The 23349-nt window shown below is 55.1% G+C and overlaps 4 protein-coding genes across 6 annotated transcripts; all 4 read left to right on the forward strand.

Moving 5' to 3' along the window:
* The first annotated feature begins 216 nt into the window (after positions 1-216).
* On the forward strand, positions 217-9858 carry S100A3 (S100 calcium binding protein A3). The gene is given in 4 exon segments (XM_082392062.1): positions 217-6781; positions 8714-8791; positions 8794-8855; positions 9337-9858. Coding segments are annotated over 4 exon segments (354 nt in total). The 5' UTR covers positions 217-6732; the 3' UTR covers positions 9502-9858.
* A 1363-nt stretch (positions 9859-11221) lies between these two features.
* Positions 11222-13889, forward strand: S100A4 (S100 calcium binding protein A4). The gene is made up of 3 exons (XM_082392129.1): positions 11222-11433; positions 12366-12521; positions 13592-13889. The coding sequence occupies exons 2-3, from the start codon at positions 12381-12383 to the stop codon at positions 13754-13756; spliced, it is 306 nt and encodes a 101-aa protein (XP_082248255.1). The 5' UTR covers positions 11222-11433; positions 12366-12380; the 3' UTR covers positions 13757-13889.
* Positions 13890-13986: 97 nt separating this feature from the next.
* Positions 13987-19804, forward strand: S100A5 (S100 calcium binding protein A5). 2 transcript variants are annotated; one of them, XM_082392060.1, is made up of 3 exons: positions 13987-17411; positions 19023-19097; positions 19489-19804. In XM_082392060.1, exons 1-3 carry the CDS (start codon positions 17193-17195, stop codon positions 19555-19557), a joined length of 363 nt encoding a protein of 120 aa, XP_082248186.1. In that variant the 5' UTR covers positions 13987-17192; the 3' UTR covers positions 19558-19804. The 2 variants fall into 2 exon arrangements, with proteins under 2 accessions (XP_082248186.1, XP_082248185.1); XM_082392059.1 differs by having other exon boundaries at positions 19023-19804.
* A 133-nt stretch (positions 19805-19937) lies between these two features.
* Positions 19938-22152, forward strand: S100A6 (S100 calcium binding protein A6). Of its 2 annotated transcripts, none has more exons than XM_082392142.1 (3): positions 19938-20062; positions 21405-21563; positions 21929-22152. In XM_082392142.1, exons 2-3 carry the CDS (start codon positions 21426-21428, stop codon positions 22061-22063), a joined length of 273 nt encoding a protein of 90 aa, XP_082248268.1. In that variant the 5' UTR covers positions 19938-20062; positions 21405-21425; the 3' UTR covers positions 22064-22152. The 2 variants fall into 2 exon arrangements, with proteins under 2 accessions (XP_082248268.1, XP_082248267.1); XM_082392141.1 differs by lacking the exon at positions 19938-20062 and adding an exon at positions 20736-20858.
* The last annotated feature ends 1197 nt before the right edge of the window (positions 22153-23349 follow it).

Below are 23349 nucleotides of genomic sequence, written 5' to 3' on the forward strand. Positions count from 1 at the left end.
GGAGGGAGAGCTGGGCTCTGACCCGGGAGAGCAGCCTGGTGATAACCCTACTGTCTCTCACTTTCAGAAGAAGGTGGATGAGGAGGGCCTGAAGAGGATGACCGGTGATCTGGATAAGAACAGGAACCAGGAGGTGGACTTCCAGGAGTACGCTCTCTCCCTGGCCCTCGTCACTATCATGTGCAACGACTTCTTCCAGGGCTCCCCAGCCCGGTCCTGATGTACAGCTCGTGGTTCCCGCCGTGGGTCTCTTGGGCCCAGGAGGACTCTCTACCTTTTTTAGTTTTATACTCAGTAAACATTTTTTGCTTGTTGACAAAAAATTTTAATTGCTTTTAATTTAAAAGCAATATTTTAATTGCTCAGTGATGCCCTGTCACCTGGCTTGGCTCAGTTAAAGACTCAAAGCTTCTTTTGTTTTGAACTGTCTCTATCCCTTTCAGTCCAAGATGATATAATGCCTTTAAAAATGTTGTGGGCTTCCTGTGTACCAACTTATAATTCACTTAATTAGACAAAAAAACATATTTACAAATTTCTTTGAGACTGGCCCTCTGTACCTTAGAGTTAGAGAACTGTTAGAAAATTCCCTTATGATTCTTAAAGGCCCTCTTGCCTGAAAGAGACACACTGCTAAAATTATTAGAAGCCTTATTGGTGTTTTTTGTTTGTTTTTGTTTTTGGCTGCGTTGGGTCTTCGTTGCTGTGCATGGGCTTTCTCTAGTTGTGGCTAGTGCGGGCTACTCTTCGTTGCGGTGCACGGGCTTCTCTTTGCAGTGGCTTCCCTTGTTGTGGAGCACGGGCTCTAGGCATGCGGGCTTCAGTAATTGCAGCACACGGGCTCAGTAGTTCCGACGCATGAGCTGTAGGGCGTGCGGGCTCAGTAGTTGTAGTGCACAGGCTTAGTTGCTCCGCGGCATGTGGAGCAATCCAGACCAGGGATTGAACCTGTGTGCCCCTGCACTGGCAAGCAGATTCTTAACCACTGCGCCACCAGGGAAGTCCCTAGAAGCCGTGTTGTTTATCTGAGATCTGAGAATTGCCCTTTAATTTTTTTGAAGTTTCCATGAAAGATCTCATCTTTGACTTTATCTTACCCCTGAGGCCCTTTTTGTTGGCAGGGCCATGGATTTGGTCTTTGCCCTGAGGCCATTTATTACTTTGAGAGCCATTTGCTGCCTGGAAAGAGTGTCCTGGGCCCTCTATATTTCCTCTAAATTCTACTCAGAATTGAAGAGGTCCTTCTTTAGTTCATCTCTTTCTTCTAATATTTTACCATAGGCAGCCAGAAGAAGCCAATTGGCATTTTCAGTATTCTGTCCAAAAATCTCCTTAGCCAATCCATGAGTTCATTATGTAATCTTTCTATTTTCCACGTTACCATGGATAATAGTGTTTCCAGACATTCCACCACTACATAATAGGGGTTGCCTTTTCTTCAGTCTCCAGTAACAATTTCCTCACTGCCCTTCAAATTATTACTAGCAATCTTCTTGAGATCCTTCTAGCCTTCACCCATGGCTTTGTCCCAAAGCCAGTAACACCTGCTTTAGGTTTTTGTAATAGAAGCCTCTTTGTCTTTCAGGTCTTTGATGAAAGATTCATGGAGCCAACTCATGCTGATTTTCTAAGCTTTTCCTACCACTTCCTCTATCACTACACCTAGGTTTCCATTTGGTCTGCATCCCAAGATACATCAGGGGACAATTTGACTAAATATTTTGTCATTTCATAACAAATGTCCTTGACTTTCAGCCTGCACATATTGGGTCCTCATATCTCACTGTCTTCCCTCCTCCACTTGGTCAATTCCACATTTTAGATTCTTTTGTTTGAAGACTCCGCTTTATGAATTTATTAAGTTTTGAGTTGCAGATCACCTAACAGTGGCTTTAATTGTCTTACATAACAAGACATCTGAGACAGGCAGTTCAGGGTTAGTTCAAGGTTGGTTCAGGGGCTCAGAGATGTCATATGACACCGATTTTTTTGCTCTGTAATCTACAGCATGTATGCTTTTTCCCTTATGCATGTTGCTTCATGATCACAAGATGGCTGCTCTACCTCCAGGTCTCACTGTCCATGTTCCAGGTTAAGAGACAGAGGAAGTGTAGGGTGCAGAAAGCTTTCCCTCAAGAGACTTTGCCTTCTTATTATGCAAGAAATACTGTTTCCAAAGATTTCTACTTACATCTCTTTGGCCTTAACTATGTAATATGGCTAGTCCTAGCTGTGACCAAGTATTTTTAGCTGGGCATGTTGACACTTTGAAAGAAAAGAAGAAGGGTTTTAATAATAAGGAAGCGGGGGATGGATAGCAGACAAGCAATAGACAATATTTTTCTGAATTGTTTTCTTACTTTTCTTACTTCCCTGGGAAGCTCTGATACTTGGGAACTGCTTACAGAGTAGCTCAGAAAAGAGCTCCCCAAAGACAGAAAGGAGTGAGAAGGTTCTGGGACACACTGCTTATTCTCACTGTTCTAACTGCACGTCTGGGGCTGATGAGGCAAGGCTGGGCAGGCCCTAGCAATGAAAAGAGAGAAGCCCACTTTCCTAATATCCTATAGGAAAAGGAGCCGGTGAATATAGGTCAGGGACTCATCATAATGGTAATTAACATTTCCACAGCAGTTCCCAAAGCTTCTTTCATGCTCACTGTCACTTCAGCCTCATGGTAACCCTCAAAAGAGCTATCATTAGGTCCTTTTTACAGATAAGGAAACCGAGAGGAAGCAGCATCTGCCATTCACGGAGCATGCCCTCCGGCCAGGCTCTCTGCTAGGCCTGTTCTAGCATCATCTCATTGAATCCTCATAGCACTTGGATGAGGGATGTGTTATTAGTTTCTGCATTTCACAGAGGAGGAAATAGGGGCTGGGAGAGGTTAAATGAGTAGTGTTGGGACTTGACCCAGGTTGTAAGAAAGGACCTCATCCCTATGGGACACGGGGTGGCAGCCTGGGCCTTCCCTCCCTTCCTCCAAAGCCTTGGAGATGAAGGGGACCTGGCTGGGCAGAGTCTAGACGCTCTTGGTGTCTCAATCCTGAATCCACGGGGAAGTGGGTCCACTTGCTGGTGATTGCACGACTGGAGTCTGTTTGCTCACAGTGGAACCCGGCTTCTGCTGGGGCTCAGTTCCAGGTTCTGGGGCTGTTCTGGCTGGTGGATACTGGCCTCGGCTGGCTGCCTCTGGAGCTTTCCCCGGCTGGCTAGGCACCGGATGGGACTAATTTTGTTCTGTATATTTGACAGACTAACAAACACGTGACTTTCTTAGCTGGTCTCAATAATCTTCCCTCATCCTGCCCCTTCCTGCAAATCTCCCTGCTGGGGCAGAGACGAGGAGGGTCCAGAAAATGGTGCTGTTCAAAGGCCCGCTGGCCAGATTCTCTCTCACTTCCTCCTGGAATTGCGGCAGGGAGGAGAGCCTCAGGGACCCATATATCACCTCCCATAGTGTCCTACTGTCACTTTGCTCTCTGTTCTTTTGGGTCTATCCCTGCAATCTATTGACCCTCCAAGAAAAGAGAGACTGAAGGCAAAGGTGGATCTGGGGCAGGGGAATGACTGAAATAGGGCTCCCCATGCTGCCATCTTTAGGTCACTTGGGCTCCCGTCTAACTCAGTGCTCCCATCATGGAAATGGGCAGTCAGGCATTGACTTGGTCCTCAAAAGACCAAGGAGAGCCTGTAGGTCTAAGCCCCACAGGCTCTCCTTGATCCCAATTCAGATCCTCTCCCCACCCCCATCCCCTAATTCTGTAGCAAAGGCCTCCCTGGCTCCAGCTTCAGTAATCAAATACCTGCTCCCACACTCTCCCTACCTTGGGCTCAGATGATGAGAAAGGAGATGAATCAGTGTGACGAGGTTCATTGACCCCCATGGGGCTATGAGTTTGGGGTGGTGTCACCCTGTCCCTCGAGCCCAGGTCCTTTTGGCACAAGCACATGAATGTCCAGGAGCTCTAGGACACTTCATCTTATTTCTCCCTGAGGTGCAGAACCAGACACTGACTTTCATGGCGCAAGGTGGTTTCCCAGAGGCTTTTGTAAGGTGATGGTGGTGATAGTGGGGGACAGAGGCAGGGAGAGAGGACGAGAGAGAGAGGGACAGTCCTGCCGGGTCAGAGAGCATCTGCTCCCACCCTCCCTCCCTCATGCTGCTCCCGTGGGGGAGAGACCCTTACCTTCCACTTGGGGCACACTTCTCTGTGGTCAGCTTCACATCTACAGTGGGGCAGCTCGGGTGAGAGGCCAAGGGTGTTGGGCTCCACTCCCAGGTAGAGAATCAAGTGGACAGTGTGGACAGCAGAGGGTGGGAAAGGAGGAGGACGCTTCCTGTCTGGGCCTCGGAGGGGCGGCTAGTGTCACGTGCATTTGGGGGATTCAGGGTAGATGCTGGGGAAGAACCCCCAGCAGGGCAGGAAGATTCCAATCCCTGTAAGAACAACTTGGGAAAGCAAGATGAGAAAGGCTGCAGCTCTGCCCCTAGCCTGTGGGGATGCAGAAGGCTGGACAAAATGACCTGGGGGCGGGGCGGGGGGGGGAAGGCCTGGTTCTCTCCCTGCTGCCCCCATCGAGGGAACTTAGCGTGTGGTTGTTGAGTTAGACTCCGAGACCTCTGCCCTGACACCGTCCACCGGACCAGCAGGTGATACAAAGCACTTTCACATTGGAGTCTCAGGGTAGGAATCTTCCAAATCCATTTTGGAGGCAAAAAATTAAGGCCCAAACAAGGTAAAGGACATGCTCGAGGTGGGGGCAAGAGGGTGGTGGATCTTGGAGTGAGGGTCCAGTAAGGGTTCTTCCCACGACGGTCCTCCAGCCCCAAAGCGCCTGCACCCAGACCTCTCCGTCCACCCACCCGCCCCTCAGCTGTTGCCTCCCTGGGTGAGCTCCTGCCTTCCCTGCCCCCCACCTCAGTCGGAGCCTCTCCCAGTGGGCAAACAAAGGTGAGGCATCCCAGAGAGGCGTGGCCAGGCTTGGAAACATGAAAGGCTGGGGGATAAGGACTCAGGCTGGAAGCAGGCTGCCCAGCTCTTCCCTGACCATCCATGTAAAGTACCCCAGGCCCCACCACCAGTTTTTCCCCTTAGCCCTGCTTTCTTGTTCTTCCTAGCATTTATGTCGCTGGTCTATCATACATTTATTTATTTGTTACTGTCTGTTTTGTGCATTAGATGGTCCTCTCCACAGAGCTGGGCTTTTGTCTGTTTTGTTTATGGCTGTACCTCCAATGCTTAGGACAGGTGCCTCTAAATATTCACATGAAAAATGAATGGCTCTCACCCTGCCACAAATTAGTTGTGTGACTTGGGCAAGTTACCTACCTCTCAGTTAACATTTATGCCCTTACCATGTGCCGGCACTATTTATCTATGAGCTTGGTACATAGAAAGTCCTTTAAGCCTCACAGCAGTCCTATGAAGTGATGACCATTATTCTCCTTGGTCATTGGCAGATGAGGAAAATGAGGCCCAGAGAGGTGAGGCGACCTGCTTAAGGGAGGTGGCTGTTGGCAGAGATGGGATGTCACAGGTGGGAACAAGAGCTTGACCTAGAACTGAATTAATTGCTGGTCCACTCTGGCCCCTGCTTCTGTCCCCTACTCCCCAAAATTCCTTGCCTGTAAAACAGGGTTAATCACAGCCCTCCCTTCCCTGCCCTCCCCACTGCTCGCTCCCCTCCCCCACAGGGGCTGAGTCTTCGGGGAACTGATGGCACAGTTGAGGTTCGGGTGCAGGGAGCCTGGGATGAGGCCAAGGTGTCATGAGCTCTCTGGCTGCCCCACAAGTACTAGGGCTTCTTCAGAGGCCTGGGGGTTGACTCCTCTTCCCCTTCCCACACTCTTCTGGGTCTTGGGATCTCTTTCTGTGAAATGGGGAGGGGTCTCTCAGGCCCAGGGATGAGGGAGGGAGGAGTGATATGAAGAGATTTCCATTTCTGGCAACATGGTGGCCTGTGCCAGCTCCGGCTAAAAAAAAAACAAAAAGTGCTGGATAGAATAAAAACATCTTTTTCAAAGCGTTGAAGAGCTCACAAGGCTTTAAGGAATGGGATCAGAATTTTAGCGAAAGCAGACTCCAGGAAGTGAGTGGGGCACTGGGGCCCCTCACGCCCTGAGGGCATCGGCCAAACTGAGCCAAAGTGACCTTTGGCTTTGACAGAGTGTGGAGCGAGGAAGGGCTCGCTTGAGGAGGGGAGGCAAGGGGGACACCCCACATAACGCTGGGACCCCAAAGGGCTACACGCTTAAGCCAGAAACCAGAGGAAATCTACCCCCACCCCACGGGAGTGCAAGGAACTTGGCCTTGGTGCTGAATGGAGCCAGGGAGGACAGGAAACAGGCCTTAGGAGCTCAAGCTCCAGGCCACCCTGGTGTGAGTCTGAACTAGGGGAGGAGGAGGGGGCACCAGGAGAACACAGCCTAGACTTCTGGAAGCGCCCCTAGGAGCAACACACCTTCCTCCCAGGTCTCAAAGACATCCTACTGGTGATCTACCCAGGGAAGCAAGCCGTTCTCAGCCCAAAGCATCCAAGGACCATCGATCTGGAGATCAGGCAGCGAGGGGGTGTCTCACAGGCTCAGTGCTCTCACCGTAAATGAGGGGGCTTAACCAGGGGCACGCCAAGATCCCCTCTGGCAGAGGGATTCTCTGGGGGTGAGGCGAAAGTGTGTCCCCACTTTGTCTTCTTCCGGGGTGCCTTTTCAGGGTGAAGAGATAGGGGATGGCTGTGATGAATGACCTGTCTTCTCTAACCACCTGGAAGGAGATGGGTAGGAGGCTGTGCCCGGATCCCAGCTCTGGGGGAGGGCAGAGGGAAAATGACGAGGTGGTGGTGTCTGCAGCCCCAACGGGGCCTTTGATGGGTGCATGGCAAGGTGGGCCGGTGGGGCCTGTAATAGGGGTTGCCAGGGAAGGAGGCAGGGGAGCCCCTGGGGGTATCGTCAGCTTGACCTACTTGGGCCCCCCATAATTGCTCCCTTCCTTCCTTGGGAGGCTACAAATAGGGATGCCCTGTCTCTAGGCTCCTCCAGCAGAAACGCCAACACCTGTGGTGAGTGCCGGCTGCTTAGGTCCTGCCCTGGGTTGGGTGTCCAGCAGCTCCAGGTCTGTCTCCTGGCCCAGGGTCTGGGCTTGGGGGCAGAGGGATGACCACAGCAGGGACTGATGAGGTGAAGGAAGTCAGATATGATGGGTTCAGGGGGTCCCTTGTGCAGTGAGGGGCTGTTGGGGAACCTGGGTTTAGGGCGTGTGCAGAGCTGAGGTCTGGCGGAGGGGTCGGGGCGATGGGGTTAAAGTGCTGCTGTGGCCCTCAGTTAGCTCCCCCTTCTCCCACAGCTTTCATTCCTGCCAACGGGTTGAGATGGGCCAGGGCTGTGGGGAAGAGAGGATTCCCTCCAGTCTCCAGGCACCGAGCTTCTGACAAAGCAACAGTGGTGGCGCCAGGCGGGCTGGCAGGAACCCAGAAGGGCAGCTCGGCCCCTCTGAGGTTCCCTATTCCCTGCGATCATGGCCCTTTCCTCTCCTGGGAACCCGGAACCCTACTCCAATCCTGGGCTGTCACAAAGTGTTAGACCCCAGGCAGCACTTAACCCCATTCTTCTTCCCCCACAACCCTGACCATCTACAGGGCCTGGCAGAGAGCAAATCATTAGGGAGAGAGCCTTGGCCCAGGCTGCCTCGTGCTGCAGGACTCCTGTCCCCTGGGGGAACCAGAAGTGAGTCACTGGGCTCACATGGAAACAACACATGCCTTCCTGGCTGCCTTAGGATTTTTCCAGGCTGGAGGCATCTCTCAGAAGGGCGGTGGGAGGGGCCCGTGGAATGGGAGTGGGTGAGCAATTCTGGGAAGGGCTTCCCCTCTAACAGAATGGGGTACCCCTCTGCAGAGCCTTCTGTCTCAAGAGCCCCAGAGGTCAGGGGGATGGCCTCAGGGAGAGCAGATTACAGTTTGGTACATACCTGAGCTCGCTGTCTCCAGAGACCAACTGGTTCAGGTCCCTGACTAGGCCTGTGAGGTGGGATTAACCCTATTTTACAGATAAGGCACCTGAGACCAGACAGGGTAAATGGCTCATCTTCCACTGCACAGCTAGTCAGAGGCATAGAGCATCGCGGAAGATTTTCCTTTGGTTGCAGCTTCCCTGAGTTCAGCGCAGGAGGGGTGGTGATGGGGTGGTGGTGAGGCGGTGCAGGTTCTTCTGAGACCTGACTCTCCCTGAGAAGGTCCAGCTCCGCCAAGGGCCTGAGGCCGGGAGCATGGCGCAAGGGTGCTCCCTTGTGCAGGAGCTCTGGGGTCCTGAGGGGGAGGAGGCTTCTAGGGCCAGGGGGGCTGTGTCTCAGAGGGTGCTACAGAGCTGGACTGGGCGTCAGATGAGAAAAGGTGGAGAGAATCAGGGAGTCCTCAGGGACCCCCAGTGTACAGGGTGCAGGTAAAGGGTGGGCACCTCTCCCTGAGGAGTTTGCAGTGATGTTGGGCAAATGAGGTCTCTGTCCAGAAATAGGGAGGCAGTCGGGAAATAAATGAGGAGGGGCTGGTGTAGTCAGGGAGGGCTGCTCAGAGGAGGGGGAGATTGTGGGGTGGGAAGGCTGCAGGGGATTAAGTCAGGTCTGGGTGCATTCCCTGGGACGCACGGAGGGCAGAGTTGAGCAGGGGGTCTGACTCGGCCTCTGCCATGAGTCACACCCTTGCTCTTCTGTGACAGTGAGGATGGCGCCTCTGGAGCAGGCGGTGGTTGCTATTGTGTGCACCTTCTGGGAATTTCCAGGGCCCTGTGGAGACAAGTAAAGCTCTGCCAGGCAGAGCTCAAGGAACTACTAGAGAAGGAGCTGCCCACCTGGACCCCCGTGAGCACCTGGGGTGAGCCCACATGGGAAGCACTGCTCGGATTCTGCAAAGAGACACCTGGAGACGAGCTCTGAGCGTCGGACAGCAAGGGGGTGGAAGCTAGACTGCGGGGAGGGGATGCTGGGAGGGGGACGGGCACAGCAGGAATCTCAGTTTCCTCATCTGTAAAGTGGGAGGATGATCATCTCAAGGGCTGCCTGGCCCAGCTGTCGGGAGGACTGAGTGAGAGCTCTGTGAAGAACCCCTGACACAGGGTTGGCACTCAGTAGCAAGTAGTAGGTGCTCTGTAAATGATCTGGGAAAGAGGATTTGGGAGGGGGATTGACACCGGTGAATGATCAGAACAGGGAGGCTGAGGCTGGCCCCCAGAGGGGTGTGAGTTGGGATGGCTGGGACACCCCCAGGAGGGGAGGGAGGGAAGCGGGCTGTGAGCACCAGGCTGTTCTGCCCTCCTCACCCTGCCATCCCCGCCCTGCACAGACAGAGCTTTGGGAGCGTGACCACAATAAGTTCATGGGTGTCCTGGACGCCATCAAGGATTGCGAGGTGGACTTTGTGGAGTACAGGTGCCTGCTTGCCTGCCTCTGCACCTACTGCCATGGGTACTTCAAGGACGGCGCCCTGGACCCCCACTGCTCCCAGTGATGGGCAGGGCTGCCATCGGAGGGTAGGGGTCTGGGTCTGCTCCGGACCTGCTCCATCTCTGCCCTGAGGTCATCCTGGGCATGTCAGCTCTCCCCCCTCCCCCCTCCCTTGTCCCCTCCATCTAGAATCTCCCAGGTTTGCCCCTGGTATGTTAACCCCTTTTACCCATGAGTCCAGGAGACGTGAGGGGACCTTCCCCGGGATCACAGCTAGTGACCTGTAGGACAGCCAGCCGCTGCCTCCCCACTGTGGCCCATGATGGACGAAGGCCGTCAAGGCCCAGCAGAGCGTGTGCGGGAAGGAGACCACAGTGGGAAAGGGCCTATTTTGCTCCTAATAAAGAACTGGCATCACTTGGCTCGGTTTGGTTCTTCTGAGAGGACAGCTGGGGCCTGGGAACAGAGTCCCACTGAGGCTTCACTCCCCTCTGGCCTTTTCCACTGGAGGACAGGAGGCTGAGGGCAGTTTCAGACCTCGCGGAAATGAAATGGTCTTAACGTCCTGCAGGAGGCGGGGGGATCAACACGGGGACAATGTCCATGGGAGGCTGGTGTGTGTGGGGGTCTCTCTCTCTCTCTGGGGGGTCTCTGAAGGAGAAGCTCCCTTGGGGACTTCCTTGGTGGTCCAATGGTTAAGACTCTGCACCCCCAATGCAGGGGCCCTAGGTTTGATCCCTGGTCGGGAAACTAGATCCTGCGTGCCGCAACTAAGACCCGGCGCAGCCTAAATAAATAAATAAGTAAACAAATATTGTTTTTTAAAAAAAGAAGCTCCCTTGGGCTGTCAAGGAGGGTGAGAAGGGACAGAACTCAGTCCACTGGACAGGACGTTCTGAGGGGAGGGGAGGGCCGTAGTGGAGGGGGTGGGTCTGTTCCCTGCCTGGGGCTGTGGGAGCCCAGAGTGCAGTGCTAATAGGATTAGGGTGTCTGAGGTCCGACTAGGGTGTTTCTCCCTGATGTAGGGAATGCCCTACATTGGAGGGGGAAGGGGAGACCTGCAGGCCGACCCCCTCCCTGAAGCCACAGCCACCCGAGGGGCTTCACACCCCCTCTCCTGACCCTCCCTCAATCCCTGAGTCCATACCCTACCCTGAGAGGTTCTCCTGACCCCTGCCTCCCCCATTCTGTGCCGTATCACGGCTAACTTTCCACCGCAACCTGCCCTCTTCATTCCTGACGCCCCCTAAATCCCTCTCCTGACACCCTCCTCTTTCCCATGTGCTCTTCGTCCCTTCAGTCCATCTCTGAGACCCGAGGCCTGACACCCCCTCCCCATTCCATCACTCCCTCAGGAGTGGTCCCTTCTCCACGGATGTGTCTGTGGGGGTCCCAACGCCTCCTTTGGGTGTTAGCCTGTTCCTCCCCCCCAGACCCCCCAGCTCCTGTCCTGGGCCTCACTCAGCATGGTAGAAAGCCCCCTTAGGAGGGGAGAAGGGTAGTGTGAGCTGTCCCCAGCACTGAATCTGGGGTCCCCTCCCTGTGTCCCTGGGCAACCCCTTTCCAGGACAACCTCCCACCTGTCACCCACCACCCCTGAATCCCCTTTCCTCTATGCCGGCTGCCCAGTGGGACCACTCCCTCCCTGTCCCTCACGCCCTGGGCACAGCCTGCCCTTCCCCCAGCTCCCTAAAACTCAAGCTGAGCTGCGCACACCCACCCACTGAGGCCCCTGCCTGTGCCCACTGGGGCTCTCCCATTGTCCATCTGTGCCTGCCCACAGCAGGTCAAGCTGGGTTTCCAGGCTGGGCTGGTGGAGGGGGCCCGTAGTGTTTACCACATTGGCCCATGATAGGAGGGCTGTCTCCCGCTCTCCCCCATCCCCTGCCATGGGCAGGGCCTGGCCAGGGGTATAAATAGGTCAGACTGCTGGGCTTCCCCCACTCTTCCTCTCTCTCCAACCCTCTCTCCTCAGCACTTCTCCTCTCTTGGCCTGGTGAGTTGTGGTCGCCTGACTGGCACGCAAGGGGTGTGCAAGGGGTGTCAGGCCGAGGCTGGGGCAGGAGAAGGGGAGGCTGGTGGGGGCCAGGTGTGCTAAGGGGGTCCAGATGTGAGATTCCTATGTGGAGGCTCTGGGGCGGGATGTGTGTGTGTGCACGTGCACGTGTGTGTGCATGCAAGAGAAAAAACAAAAAGTGTGCAGGTGGCTGGGTGGGAGCTATCTGAGCCGTCCTGTGATGCTGGGGCTAGCACGCGTTGTTGCTGTAGTATGTTTTGGGGTGCGTGTGACTGGTGGGTATGCATGTTGGCTTGTGTTTGCTGGGTTGCCCTAGCCTGTGCGTGCACACTCACAGGGTGTAGGAAGCACAGTGAAGGCAGAAGGCGACTGCGGGCTTTTGTCTGGTTGTGTCCTAGGAGGCTCTGCCCTGCACGCAGCAGCCTGGCCCAAGGGAGGGTGGCCTCCCCATCCCTCCTGCATCTGTGCCTCTGCCACCTCACCCTGCCCCTCCCCAAGCTAGGCGCTAGGCCACTGTTTTTTTCCGCTACAGGGCCCTGGGCAGGCTTCCAGCAGCCTCGCCCAGCCCAACGCTGGGAGGGAGAAGAATGGGCTGGGGTGGGGCTGCTGTGGACTGAGCGTGGGAGTGAATGGACCGAATGAGGGGTGAAGAAAGCACTCTTGTGGAGTTGGCTGCCTGAAACCCAGAGCCTGTGCCCCGGGCCCTGCAGGGGTTCGCTGCCTCAAGCACGGATTTCCCATTGTGTACACCCACCTGCCAGGAGCCGAACCCCACTTTTTGGGCTGCCTCTATGGTGGGAGCAGAGTCTCACCAAGTGCTCCCCGAGGGATGGGATTAGGGTGGGCATTCTGAATACATAGCCGGGGGTGGGATGGGGAAAATTTGGGTGTCTCTGTGACCCTGCCTCCAGATCCTGACTGCCGCCATGGCGTGCCCCCTGGAGAAGGCCCTCGATGTGATGGTGTCCACCTTCCACAAGTACTCAGGCAAGGAGGGTGACAAGTTCAAGCTCAACAAGTCTGAGCTAAAGGAGCTGTTGACCCGGGAGCTGCCCAGCTTCTTGGGGGTGAGTGATACTGCTTGGGAAGCACCTGTTTTCTGCGAAGCATTGGCTACAGCTGGCATCTATAGCAGTCGATCAGCCATCTTGCTGAGACGGGGAAGTGGGGGCAGAGAGCTGGCTCTGTCTGCGTGGGGTGCAAGCACAGCGAGCACCCGCTGCTCACGTCCTGGCTCTCTGCAGAAAGATGGCTGAGAACGAGCCGGTAGGCTACGGCTCAGACTCTGCCAGGTGCTTTGCACAACTTAACTGGAGGTAAACTGAAGCTCAGAGAGGCTAAGTAACTTCCCAAGGTAGTCAGTGTATAAAGCCGAGATCCGTGAGCCAGGACGTTCCGACACTTGCCATCACTACAGCAATGAACCATTTTTTTTTTTACGATTGTATGAAAATTGTGTCTTCTTTTTTTTTTTTTTAAATTGAAGTGTAGTTAATTTACAATGTTGTGTTAGTTTCAGGTGTACAGCAAAGTGATTCAGTTATATATACACATATATATTTTTTCAGATTCTTTTCCATTACAGGTTATTACAATATTTTGAATATAGTTCCCTATGTTATACAGTAAATCCTTGTTGCTTATCTATTTTATATATAGTAGTGTGTATCTGTTAATCCCATATTACTAATTTATCCCCCCAACCCCAAACCATTTTTGACTTTCCATTTGGCTTGTGGATGTGAAGACACAGTTATGGAGACCCTCATACACCTACAGACTTCCCCCGAGCAATCACAGATGCCATCTGTATCAACCTTTATGCAGTTTATACATTGCTTTCATGACCATTGTCTAACTGGATTCTTAAAATGACCTTGGCAGAAGATGCTGTGGTCCCCTTTATCCAGTTGTACCCAGGTACTCAAGACTTCTTTGTCTGAGGGGTGGCCTTCCTCCAGCCCTAGCCTAGCCCCCAGGGCTAGAGGTCCAAAGCTGGGCCCCCCAAGGAGTGGCTAAGCCTTCCTGGGCTCCCATTTGGAGGTGCAAACCTGGTCTAGTCCTAGCTCTGGCCACCCGCACGCCCGCCCTGCCCCCCCGACTTCTGGTTTCTACCTGCAGCCTCTTCTTCCCGCAGAAAAGGACAGATGAAGCTGCATTCCAGAAGCTGATGAGCAACCTGGACAGCAACAAGGACAACGAGGTGGACTTCCAGGAGTACTGCGTCTTCTTGTCCTGCATCGCCATGATGTGCAACGAGTTCTTCGAAGGCTTCCCCGATAAGCAACCCCGGAAGAAATGAAGTCTCCTCAGATGTGGGGCCGGGGCCTGCCAGCTGGGGTCTTCCCTGTTGGCGGTGGGCACAGCGCCTCGCACTGGCTCCTCCAGATGTGAGCACGATACTAAACAAGTTCAATAAAGATTCTTGAAAGCTATGAGGCTGATGGTCTGAGACTCTGGGGGCACTGGGAGTTGAGCTGCGGTTTTGTGGCAAGTGGAGAGCAGACCAGAGAAGGTGGGAGACGGATGTGGGTGACTGTGCACATGTGTGGGGGACAGAGTTGACTCTGGATGGAGCTGAAGGCAGGGAAAGGGACCCCCAGAGGCTTGGAACGGTAGGATCTTAGCCAGTGCACTCACCCATCCCACCTCCCCAACCTTGCCTCTTGGCAGGACCTCTGACTGAGGCTGGGATGGGATTGAAGATCACATCTGCTCCTGGTTGGGGTCTGGAATGGAGTGTGGGTGCCCTGGGGGTGGTGGGGAAAGGGCTGAGTCATGGGGAGGAAGTAGTGAGGCCAGAGTGGGATGGGGAGGAAGGCTCAGTCCTGACATTTACGGCCCAGGTCCTGCCTGCCACCCCTTCCAGTGCCCTGGCTTCAAAGCGCAGGGATGGATGAATCCTACCATTCCACAGTCAGATCAGGGAGGTGATGTGGAGGAAGAGCAGGCTGTTGGCCGCAGCATGAGAAAATCCTCCTTCCCTAACTCCCATCTCTGTCCCAGGGGCCCTAGGATGGGATTCATTACCAGTTAGCAGTCATGCTCCAACAGAGGAGGACAAAGGATCTTGGGAGGGATGAGGGGAGGATAGTGGCTGGGGTGGGAGGGAGGGAGGTGGTGGGAGGTGACCATAGTTTTGGAGACAAAATTCCAGGCATAGGGATCTGATAAATGAAGTTGAGATTTTTTTTCCCCCCCAGAAAATATCAGGCATGGTATTAGTTCTCCTTAGGTTGAAGGCCAGCAGTTCTAGCCTGCAATGGGTGGGACTGTGGTTAGTTTCCAGGTCATGCCTGGGTGGTACAGGGACCTTCAAGGAAGAGGTGAGTAGAGGGCAGGTCCAGAGGCAGGGAAGGTCTGGTTCCCTTGACTTTTCTAGCTTTCCCGTTTCCTTCTCATCACGTTGTGTTTTTGTCTCAAGTTTCAGAGGAGTGGGGTAGGTGACTCAGATGTTCCCTCAGAGTGTGACTACAGAGACTTGGGTAGAATTTTGATCCAGGAAAGAGTTTGCCACTTCCCCCTTCTCCCTCCCCCCCAGCCCCAGTCTGCCCATCTTCCATGGAGTGCCCTCCCCTGGGCCTCCTCCTGCATCACTCCCAACTTCGGAAACCCCTGTTGCTTAGCGACCAGTCCCTGCTGCCTCTCTACCTTGGCAGCTGGGGGGTGGGAGTGGAGTGGGGGCCAGCGGGGAGCATCCAGGCAGGCTAGGGTGGGGCTGCAGCAGCAATAGGTGCTAAGCCCCTAACTCCATTCTGTTCTCATACTTGGACTGGTTGGTGGTAGAACAACATCTGAGTCTCTCCTGGGATACAGGCAACTCTCCCTGATCCCCACCCTGGTCATTTCTGCACCCTGAACCTGTTCCCCACAGTCCACAGCCTCTACCCCATCATCCAGCCCTATCCTTCCCTGATCTCCGCCTCAGTCCCCGATTCTCAGTTCTCCATTCCAAGAGCCTCTGACAATTCTTTCCCGTGGTGATGAGTGAGGCTTAGAAGAAATCATTCATTGAAAAGCCTTTAAAAAATCTTAGGCTCCATACTTCCTAATGACCTTGACTATGCCTTTGGCAGGAAACATCTTCCCCTACTGATTCCCATCTTGAGATGTCTGTCCTGCTTTTGGAGTGGGTGGGAGGGCCCCAATGTGGAGAGTGGCCTAGGGTATGGGTGGACACTCTGCATTTGTCCCGTACCTCCTGAATCTTCTTTCCAGGGACCCTGGCTGCTGACCCACCAGATTGTGAGTTCTGATTTTTGGTTGGGAAGACAAAGCTTCCAGGACTGAAGATGTGTGTGCCATGGTAAACTCAGTATGCCCCCCATCCCATCTGTTTGGAAACAAGGAAGGTGAGATTGGCAGAGGGGGTTTCTCCCCATCTGTGTCCCAGGAGGCTCTGACCTGGGCCTCCTTGTCTCCGGCCCCTTCTTATTGGCCTTCTCTCTCCCCTGGTTTCCTGGGGACTGGAGTAAGGGAATTAAAGTCAGAGAGCAGCGGGAGGGAGCCTGCTTCTGCTGTGTGAGTTCTCTGGCTCTCTCCTTCCTTGGTGAGTCTTTCCTTCTCATCTCCCCGCTCATTTATATGGTGGGGCAAGCTGGGCGATGAGGCCAGAGGGTGACTAGCTCTGGTGACCTCCACCAAGGAAGGCCGGGCCCGATGAGTGGGCATGTGTTTGGGGAGAAGAGGGCAGAGTATTTGGAATCGTGGCTATGGGGATTTCCTGAGAAGCGGCCCTGGGGGTGGAGGTGGGGATCAGAACCAGCCAGGATGCTGCTGCAGATGCCCAGAGGCCTCACCTTCCACTGTGGTCCTGGTTGAGTCTCCTGGCAGTGGGGAGAGGCTGAGGGTTTGGGGTGGTAAGAGATGAATTTCAGGTCCAGTTCAAGAATCGTCAGGTGGGCTTTGGTCTGTAGGTAAGAGGCAGCAGCTTCTTCCTCCTTTCCTTGCTCAGGACTCAACACAGATTTACCTGTAGCCCCCAGGTTCTTGGGTGTTGGCTCCTTCCTGCCTAAGGGGGAAGTGGTTTCCAAGTCTGAGTCACAGGAGCTCCAGCTGCTTCTTCTCTTGGGTGGGTGTGGCTGTGCTGATGGACTGGAGGGCCGCATTCAGACCCAACCTCTGGATCCAGCTCTCAGAATGACTCTGGAGGTTTCAATAGGCCCACCCCCTTCACTGCCTCGTGGCTGGTCTGTATGTACAGTTCTCTGGGCCAGAGGCTGGTGACCAGCTGGACAAGTCCTGGCACCCCTCCCCGACTTCCTGTTGAGATCTTATCTTCCAGTTCTAGCCCCAGCCTCCTCCAACCCCTGGACTCTCTCTTTGCCCTGTGCCCCACTTCTATAATGGGACACTCCCTTATATTAGGTGATTCAGGGACCCGGGCCAAGGAGGGTGACTTGGGTGTGGGCAGCCTCTGGAAAATGAGTGCCCAAGACGGATCGGGCAGGGAGAAAATCCTGACCCTTCATTGGCTCCACCATCCGTCACCAGTTCTTCTTTTGGGGAGGCCATCTTGTCACCCCTCTGTCCCTAGACCCCTTTTTCAACATCTCCTAAGCAGAAAAGCGTGCAGCCTCCTTCCAGCCTGGTCAGTCTCACTGCTCCGGCTGTTCCAAGTTTGCCTTGGTTCTCACTACAACCTGTCCTGAGACACTGGGGTCCACTTGGTAGATTTTGATCTCATCGTGGTTTCCAGTAGCTGGTCCTTGAGGGAGAGGCTTGGAGGTGGGCTAGTGATGGGGGGAAGCAGAAGGTCCAGCTTCCTGGGCAATGGGATCTTTTCCTCTCCCTTCAGCCTCCAGAACTGCACACACATGTTGGAGACTTCTTTGGAGAAGGCTCTGACCACTATGGTCACCACTTTCCATAAATATTCAGGGAGAGAGGGCAGCAAACTGACTCTGAGTAGGAAGCAGCTGAAGGAGCTGATCAAGAAAGACCTGTGTCTTGGTGAGGTAGGTGTCGGTCCCTCCCCTGCACCCCAGAGTCCCAGGGCTCCGTGGGCACCGTGGGGGAGGGGAGGGAAAAAAAGAGGAAGCACTGATGCCACCCCCGGGGGCTTCCCAGCATGAGGTGGGAGGCCCAGCGTGAGGCGATACACACCTACCCGCAGGGTACAACTAGTCTCAGCAAGGACAGGATGGCCAACGGGTACAGACAGAGACCCAAGGAAGAGGGTGACCATCTTGGGCCGCGCCTGGGGATGAGTCAGGTCTCACTGGGAACGGAGAAGGGCAGTGTCTGGAGGGTGGACCTCAGCCTGCACGAAGGTTTAGAGAAGGAGATCAAGGAAACTTCCATGTTGAGGCAGGGGTCTCACAGCTGTGGAGACTGTGCGAGGGATGGAGTGGGGGTGGGTGAGGTGATTCAGGGGTCCAGGTCAGCTGTGCACAGCTCAAGGGCAGGGCCCCCGCCTGGTTCTCCTCCACGTGCCTGGCACGTCTGGGGCTCTCAGCTGGTGCTGACACAGGAACCAAAAGGATCATTCTACTAGTTTGTGAACACAGTTTGGAAGGGGGAAGAACTGATTCTTACCAGATGGAGATGGTGGGAGGGAGGCAACTGACAAGGGAAAGGCCTTTGAGGTAGTCATTATGTTATTATTACAGTTAAAAAAAATTGAGGCTCAGATATGTTATATGACTTGTCTGTGGACACCCAGCTAGTGAGAGGCTGGAATTCCAGCCCAGGCCCATGTATCAACCTCCTTCGTTCCTTTAAAATCAGCCTGGGGACCTCTCCTGTCGCATCTTGAACCCTAGTGGGGCTCCCCAGAGAGAAGCTCTACCTAGTGCGTCCCTGTGGACAGGGGACCAAAGCAGCCGTGGGTGTCACCAGGCCTCCCCTCTGGCCTTCCTGCCAAGCTCTCTGCATTCTGGAGTTAATGAGGGCAGAGGGAGGGGCCATGGGTCCAGCAGGGTTAACTACATGGGGACAGAGGCCCTGGGGAGGGCCTGGCTATAACAGGAGCCCAGACTGGGGACAAGGGTGGCGTCACAGAGAGTCTGTTTCCATCTCTGTATGTCCCGAAGTCCTGTCTCCTGTGGCAAAGCTGGAGGTGAGGGCAGTGAAGGGGAGAGGGCAGGATGTGTCTGTATTTTCTTCCTGTTCCCTCTGAGGGCACTGTCTCCATCCTCTTGGTGGAGCTGGGCTGGTTGGGCAGGGGACCAGACAAGGAAGAGGACTGGGTGCCAGGCACTTGCTCCATACAGCTGTCCTGCAGGGACGGAATAAGGCTTGGATCTCGCTTAGTGCCACATAGTCACCAAGCCGTTTCTGTTAGGTGTTGTATGAAATCTAGCTTATTATTTCTTTGGGTGGTAGAAAGTGTCGAGGGGAAGGGGGGCTGCATTAGCCTTCCTCTTGTAATTTATTCCGATTCAGGAGTCAGGTCACTGAGCTCTGCTTGGTGGCGCCCTGTGCTGGGTGTGGCCTGGGGGGAGACTCTGGGGGTTGAGATGCTCCATTGCTGACTCAGATGGGGATCAGCCTGAGGCTGCCTTCCCAGGGGTCAGGGCAGGGCTGGGAGGGGTGGCTGACCTGTCTCTCTACCTGGGCCCTCGAAGAAGATGAAGGAGAGCAGCATCGATGACCTGATGAAGAGCTTGGACAAGCACAGCGACCAGGAGATGGACTTCAAGCAGTATTCGGAGACTTCCCTGGTGGCGCAGTGGTTAAGAATCCTCCTGCCAATGCAGGGGACACGGGTTTGAATCCTGGTCCGGGAAGATCCCACATGCCGCGGAGCAACTAAGCCTGGGCGCCACAACTATTGAGCCTGCACTCTAGAGCCCGCGAGCCACAACTACTGAGCCCATGTGCCACAACTACTGAAGCCTGCGCGCCTAGAGCCCGTGCTCCGCAACAAGAGGAGCCACTGCAATAAGAAGCCCGCGCACCACAACGAAGAGTAGCCCCCGCTCACCGCAACTAGAGAACGCCCGCGCACAGCAATGAAGACCCAACGCAGCCAAAAATAAATGAATAAATAAATTTATAAAAAAAAAAAACCCAAAAAAACAACAAAAAAAGGAGTACTCGGTGTTCCTGACCACGCTGTGCGTGGCCTACAACGACTTCTTCCTGGCGGACAACCAATGACTGGGGCCTGGCTCCTGGCCCCTGCAGCTCCTCTCACAGACCCTCCGTGGCCCCTTGCCTTCCCCTCCCTCCCAGATGGACCCTGCTTCAGCCTTCCCTTCCAGCAGAGGAAATAAAGATTTTTGATTCCAGGTGTCCAGGGCTGGTTTGGAACATTCTTGTCCACCTTGGCTGGGGGTGGGGTGGGACCAGGCAGAGCTTCTCCTTAAGTGGGTGGGCAGCCTCTGGGTGTTCGGGTTCTGGGTTTCCACCCCACTTCCTGTTCTTCAGTGAGGACGTGACTAATCTTATCCAGGCTTAGTTTTGCCCTCCAGTAAAATGAGGAAGTGGGGCCAGGCTTTTGCTTGCCTCCAGCGAATGCTGCAAATGCGCAGAGAAAGCTAAGGGGGAAAGTGCTTTGAGAGTGAGGACACTGGGGGTGGCTGGGATGCGGTCCCCGAGGGCAGTGGTGGACAGGCCACTCTGACTTGTCACCAGCTCACAGGAGGCCCCCCTGACGACACTGGTAAGAAGGGGGAGTCTGGCCTTGATCTCCATGCCGGCCCCCTTTCCCTCTCCTCCGTTTCCCCCTCAGCAACAAGCCCTACCGTCATCTCTGGGATCCAGGGCTTTCTGCTCTCCCCACCTCCCTCCCCGTATCAAAATCCTTTCTTAGGAGAGGATCTGACAGACTTTGCATTGGAGGGTAAATAACTAATGACACTTACAGGGCTCGACTCTGGTGTGTGTGTGCACTTTAATGGGCAAGAGGCTGCGGGTGGAATTCAGGTGGGGGGATGGGGGAAGGGATCGAGGGTGGTGGTAGGAATTTATTTTCCCTGGGGGGATGTGTGTCCTAGACGTCCTTTAAATCGTATCCTGTAGACCACTGGCTGCTCCCCGTCCTTCATCTAGGGCTCGCCCCCGTTCCCCCCGGCGCCGGGGAGGGGCACCCTTCTCCACCCCCTGCCCCCTACACACACAGACACACACACTCTGACACTGCCCGGCTCTCCGCCTCCTCCCCTTGCCTTGTCACATCGCGATGGGGGGCAAACTGAGTTTTGGAGATTCGGAGGGAGCTCGAGGTCACCGGGCTGGCCGCCGTCTCCCCTCGGCGCCCCCGCCCCGCGGAGCCCCGAACAGCCCCGGGGCAGGAGGCGTGGAAAGTTTTGGGGCTGGGACGTTGTGTAAAGGGCGGGCAGGGTGGGGCGCTGGCGGGCAGCGGGCGGCCGGCCTCCCGGAAGCGCCGCTATAAGGCTGGCGGGCTGGCCACACAGCCATCCCCCTCGGCCGCTCCTTCTCGCGTCGCTGCAGCCGCGGTGAGTGCTCGCTAGGCAGGGCAGCCCCCGTCCTTCGGGGCCGGCCCGCCCCGGGTTAGTCCGCCTGCATCCAGACTGGGGCCGGCAGGGAGAGGCGGGAGCGGCCGGGCTGGCCCCGGGCTAAGGCATCCGGTGGGGCGGCTCCCCGCAGTGGCCCTTCTGGGGCTGGGAGAGTGTGTCGCGGGGTGTGTCCGTGCCGCAGAGTGTGTCCCTGTGAGGCTGTGTGTGTGTAGGGCTGGGTGTGCAGCCTCCACCCTCACTCACAGCATACTCCCCAACTTTTCTTGGAACCCCTGGAAGAGAGTTCTCAGCTGTGGTCCTATTTGTCCCTTAGAATTCTTGAACCACCTCTGCTCTGGTCCTCTGTAGGGCACTCACCTCTTGGCCCTAGACTCTGCCCTCTCCCTCCCCTACAAGCCCTGGGCTGTCTCCTGATGTCATCTGACACTTAGTGGTTTGGCACGGGTAGTCAAAGGGAGTTGGGGGGGTATGGGTGAGTGAGAAGGCCCTGCTGCCCAGGGCGTTGACCAGCCTCTCTGCCCTCAGCTCTGAGCCCAGCCTTCAGCCATGGCGTGCCCTCTGGATCAGGCTATTGGCCTCCTGGTGACCATCTTCCACAAGTACTCCTGTCAAGAGGGCGACAAGAACACCCTGAGCAAGAGTGAACTGAAGGAGCTGATCCAGAAGGAGCTCACCATTGGGGCGGTGAGTGAACCTCCCCAGGCCCCCTCTCCCCACCTCTTGCCCTTTAGAAGCAGGATCCGGAGAGGGTGAGGTGCCAGGTGCATGACATAGGCTTACCCACATTCTGGGGCCCTAGACCATGTGCCTTACTGGACCATTGGTCCACACCCCCGAGGAGCTGGGGAAACTCGTAACCTGGTATTCACTCCTCCTGAGTGAGGAACAGAGGAGAAGTAAAGCCAAGTGAACCCAAAGTGGGCTTGGATCTTTGGTGACAAGTGAGCACAGAGCCATTTGTATGAGAGAGGGCTGCCTGGGAGGGGGAAAGGCAGAGAACCCAAGGTCTCACAACCATTGAGTCTGGATTTCCCATTCTAACACGTTAGAAGCTGCAGGATGCTGAAATTGCAAAACTGATGGACGACCTGGACCGCAACAAGGACCAGGTGGTGAACTTCCAAGAATATGTCACCTTCCTGGGGGCCTTGGCCATGATCTACAATGACATCCTCCGGGGCTGAAAATAAATTGGGAAGGTGGAGACACCCTCTAGCTGGCCTGTCTAGTGGTGGGTAATTGTACAATAAATTTTTTTTTTTGGTTAAATCTATCCCTGTGTCCTGGCTTCCCAATGATTTCCGTTTCCTCCTCTGCTTGGTGCTGCATCAGCCTCCAGAGGGTTTTCTCACCGTTACCTCTGGGAGTGACTCAGTGACTCACCAGGCCAGGGGAGCTGGTGGGAGGGTCCACAAAATGGTGGATGCACCCTAACAAAGCGGTTGTGAGCTCATTAAGTTGCCTTTATGTGAATTAGAAAAAGATGCCCTCTCTGGGTGAAGCCATCTTAAGGAAAGGCTCAAGTGGTCCCCCGTGGAAGGGGTTCTGGGATGGGCTTGGAGAAGGAAATGGTGCTTGAGCCAGTTTGTGATGAGTCCAGAGTGTGGCAGAGATAGTCCTAGCAGGGTCTCTGAAGACGAAGACGTGTTTTTCCTCTGGGCGTGTTGAGAGGGGAGGGGCCAGAAGGGCCTTGGGGCGGGGCCGGTCCACTTTCTCACCACAGTGAAATGGGGGCAGAGAAGGCATATCTGGCATGCCCAAAGCCTGGCCAGGGAGTGTTCTGCTATTCTGTCGGAGACCATTGCGGACAGACGCTGTATGGTTGAGTTCGATTCTGCTGTCTATGGCCTGGTTGATCAATGGTGGGAGGCACGCTTTAGGAGTCTGTCCCTGCATTCAGGGACAGGGTCCTTTATGCCAGGGGTGGTGGTCTGAGAAGCTGGCAGCTGTGCGAATACATGAATCAAGGGGTGTTCATGAAAGGGGTGGGGTGGGGGGTGTGGGCTGAGGGTCCTCGGGGTGGAGTGGGGGGTCTCCGGGGTTGGGCAACTGTGCCTTCAAGCCTTTCTGTCAATATTGAGCCAGCCCATCCCTACAGCCTCAGCAGAATGAATCACCCCAGTTATTCCACCGGAGCCAAGCCTGGCTCTCAGCCCCCATCAGGAAAGATGACTAATTGTCTGAATTATTTTCTGAGTTCACTGTTTGCATTAGCGTTTTCAGGCAGTGGGGTAGGGGAAGGGGGTAAATTGTGTTTCAGGGCCATGGGGCAGTTCTGTCCCCTCCAGGCCTAGCGTATGCCAGGCAAGTTCCTCTATAGGCTCTGGGGACCCCAGAGGGAGAACATATCCTCCTTCCCCTCTTACTCACCTCCCCACTTCCCGGGGGGCCCAACTCTGCGGAATTGAGTCTTCTTCCTCCAGGGGGTGGGGATGAGCCAACAGTCCCAAGAGGGCTGGAAGCCTCACCT

The sequence above is a fragment of the Balaenoptera borealis genome (assembly GCF_965194805.1).
Source record: "Balaenoptera borealis genome assembly, chromosome: 1".
Classification (NCBI taxonomy): Eukaryota; Metazoa; Chordata; class Mammalia; order Artiodactyla; family Balaenopteridae; genus Balaenoptera; species Balaenoptera borealis.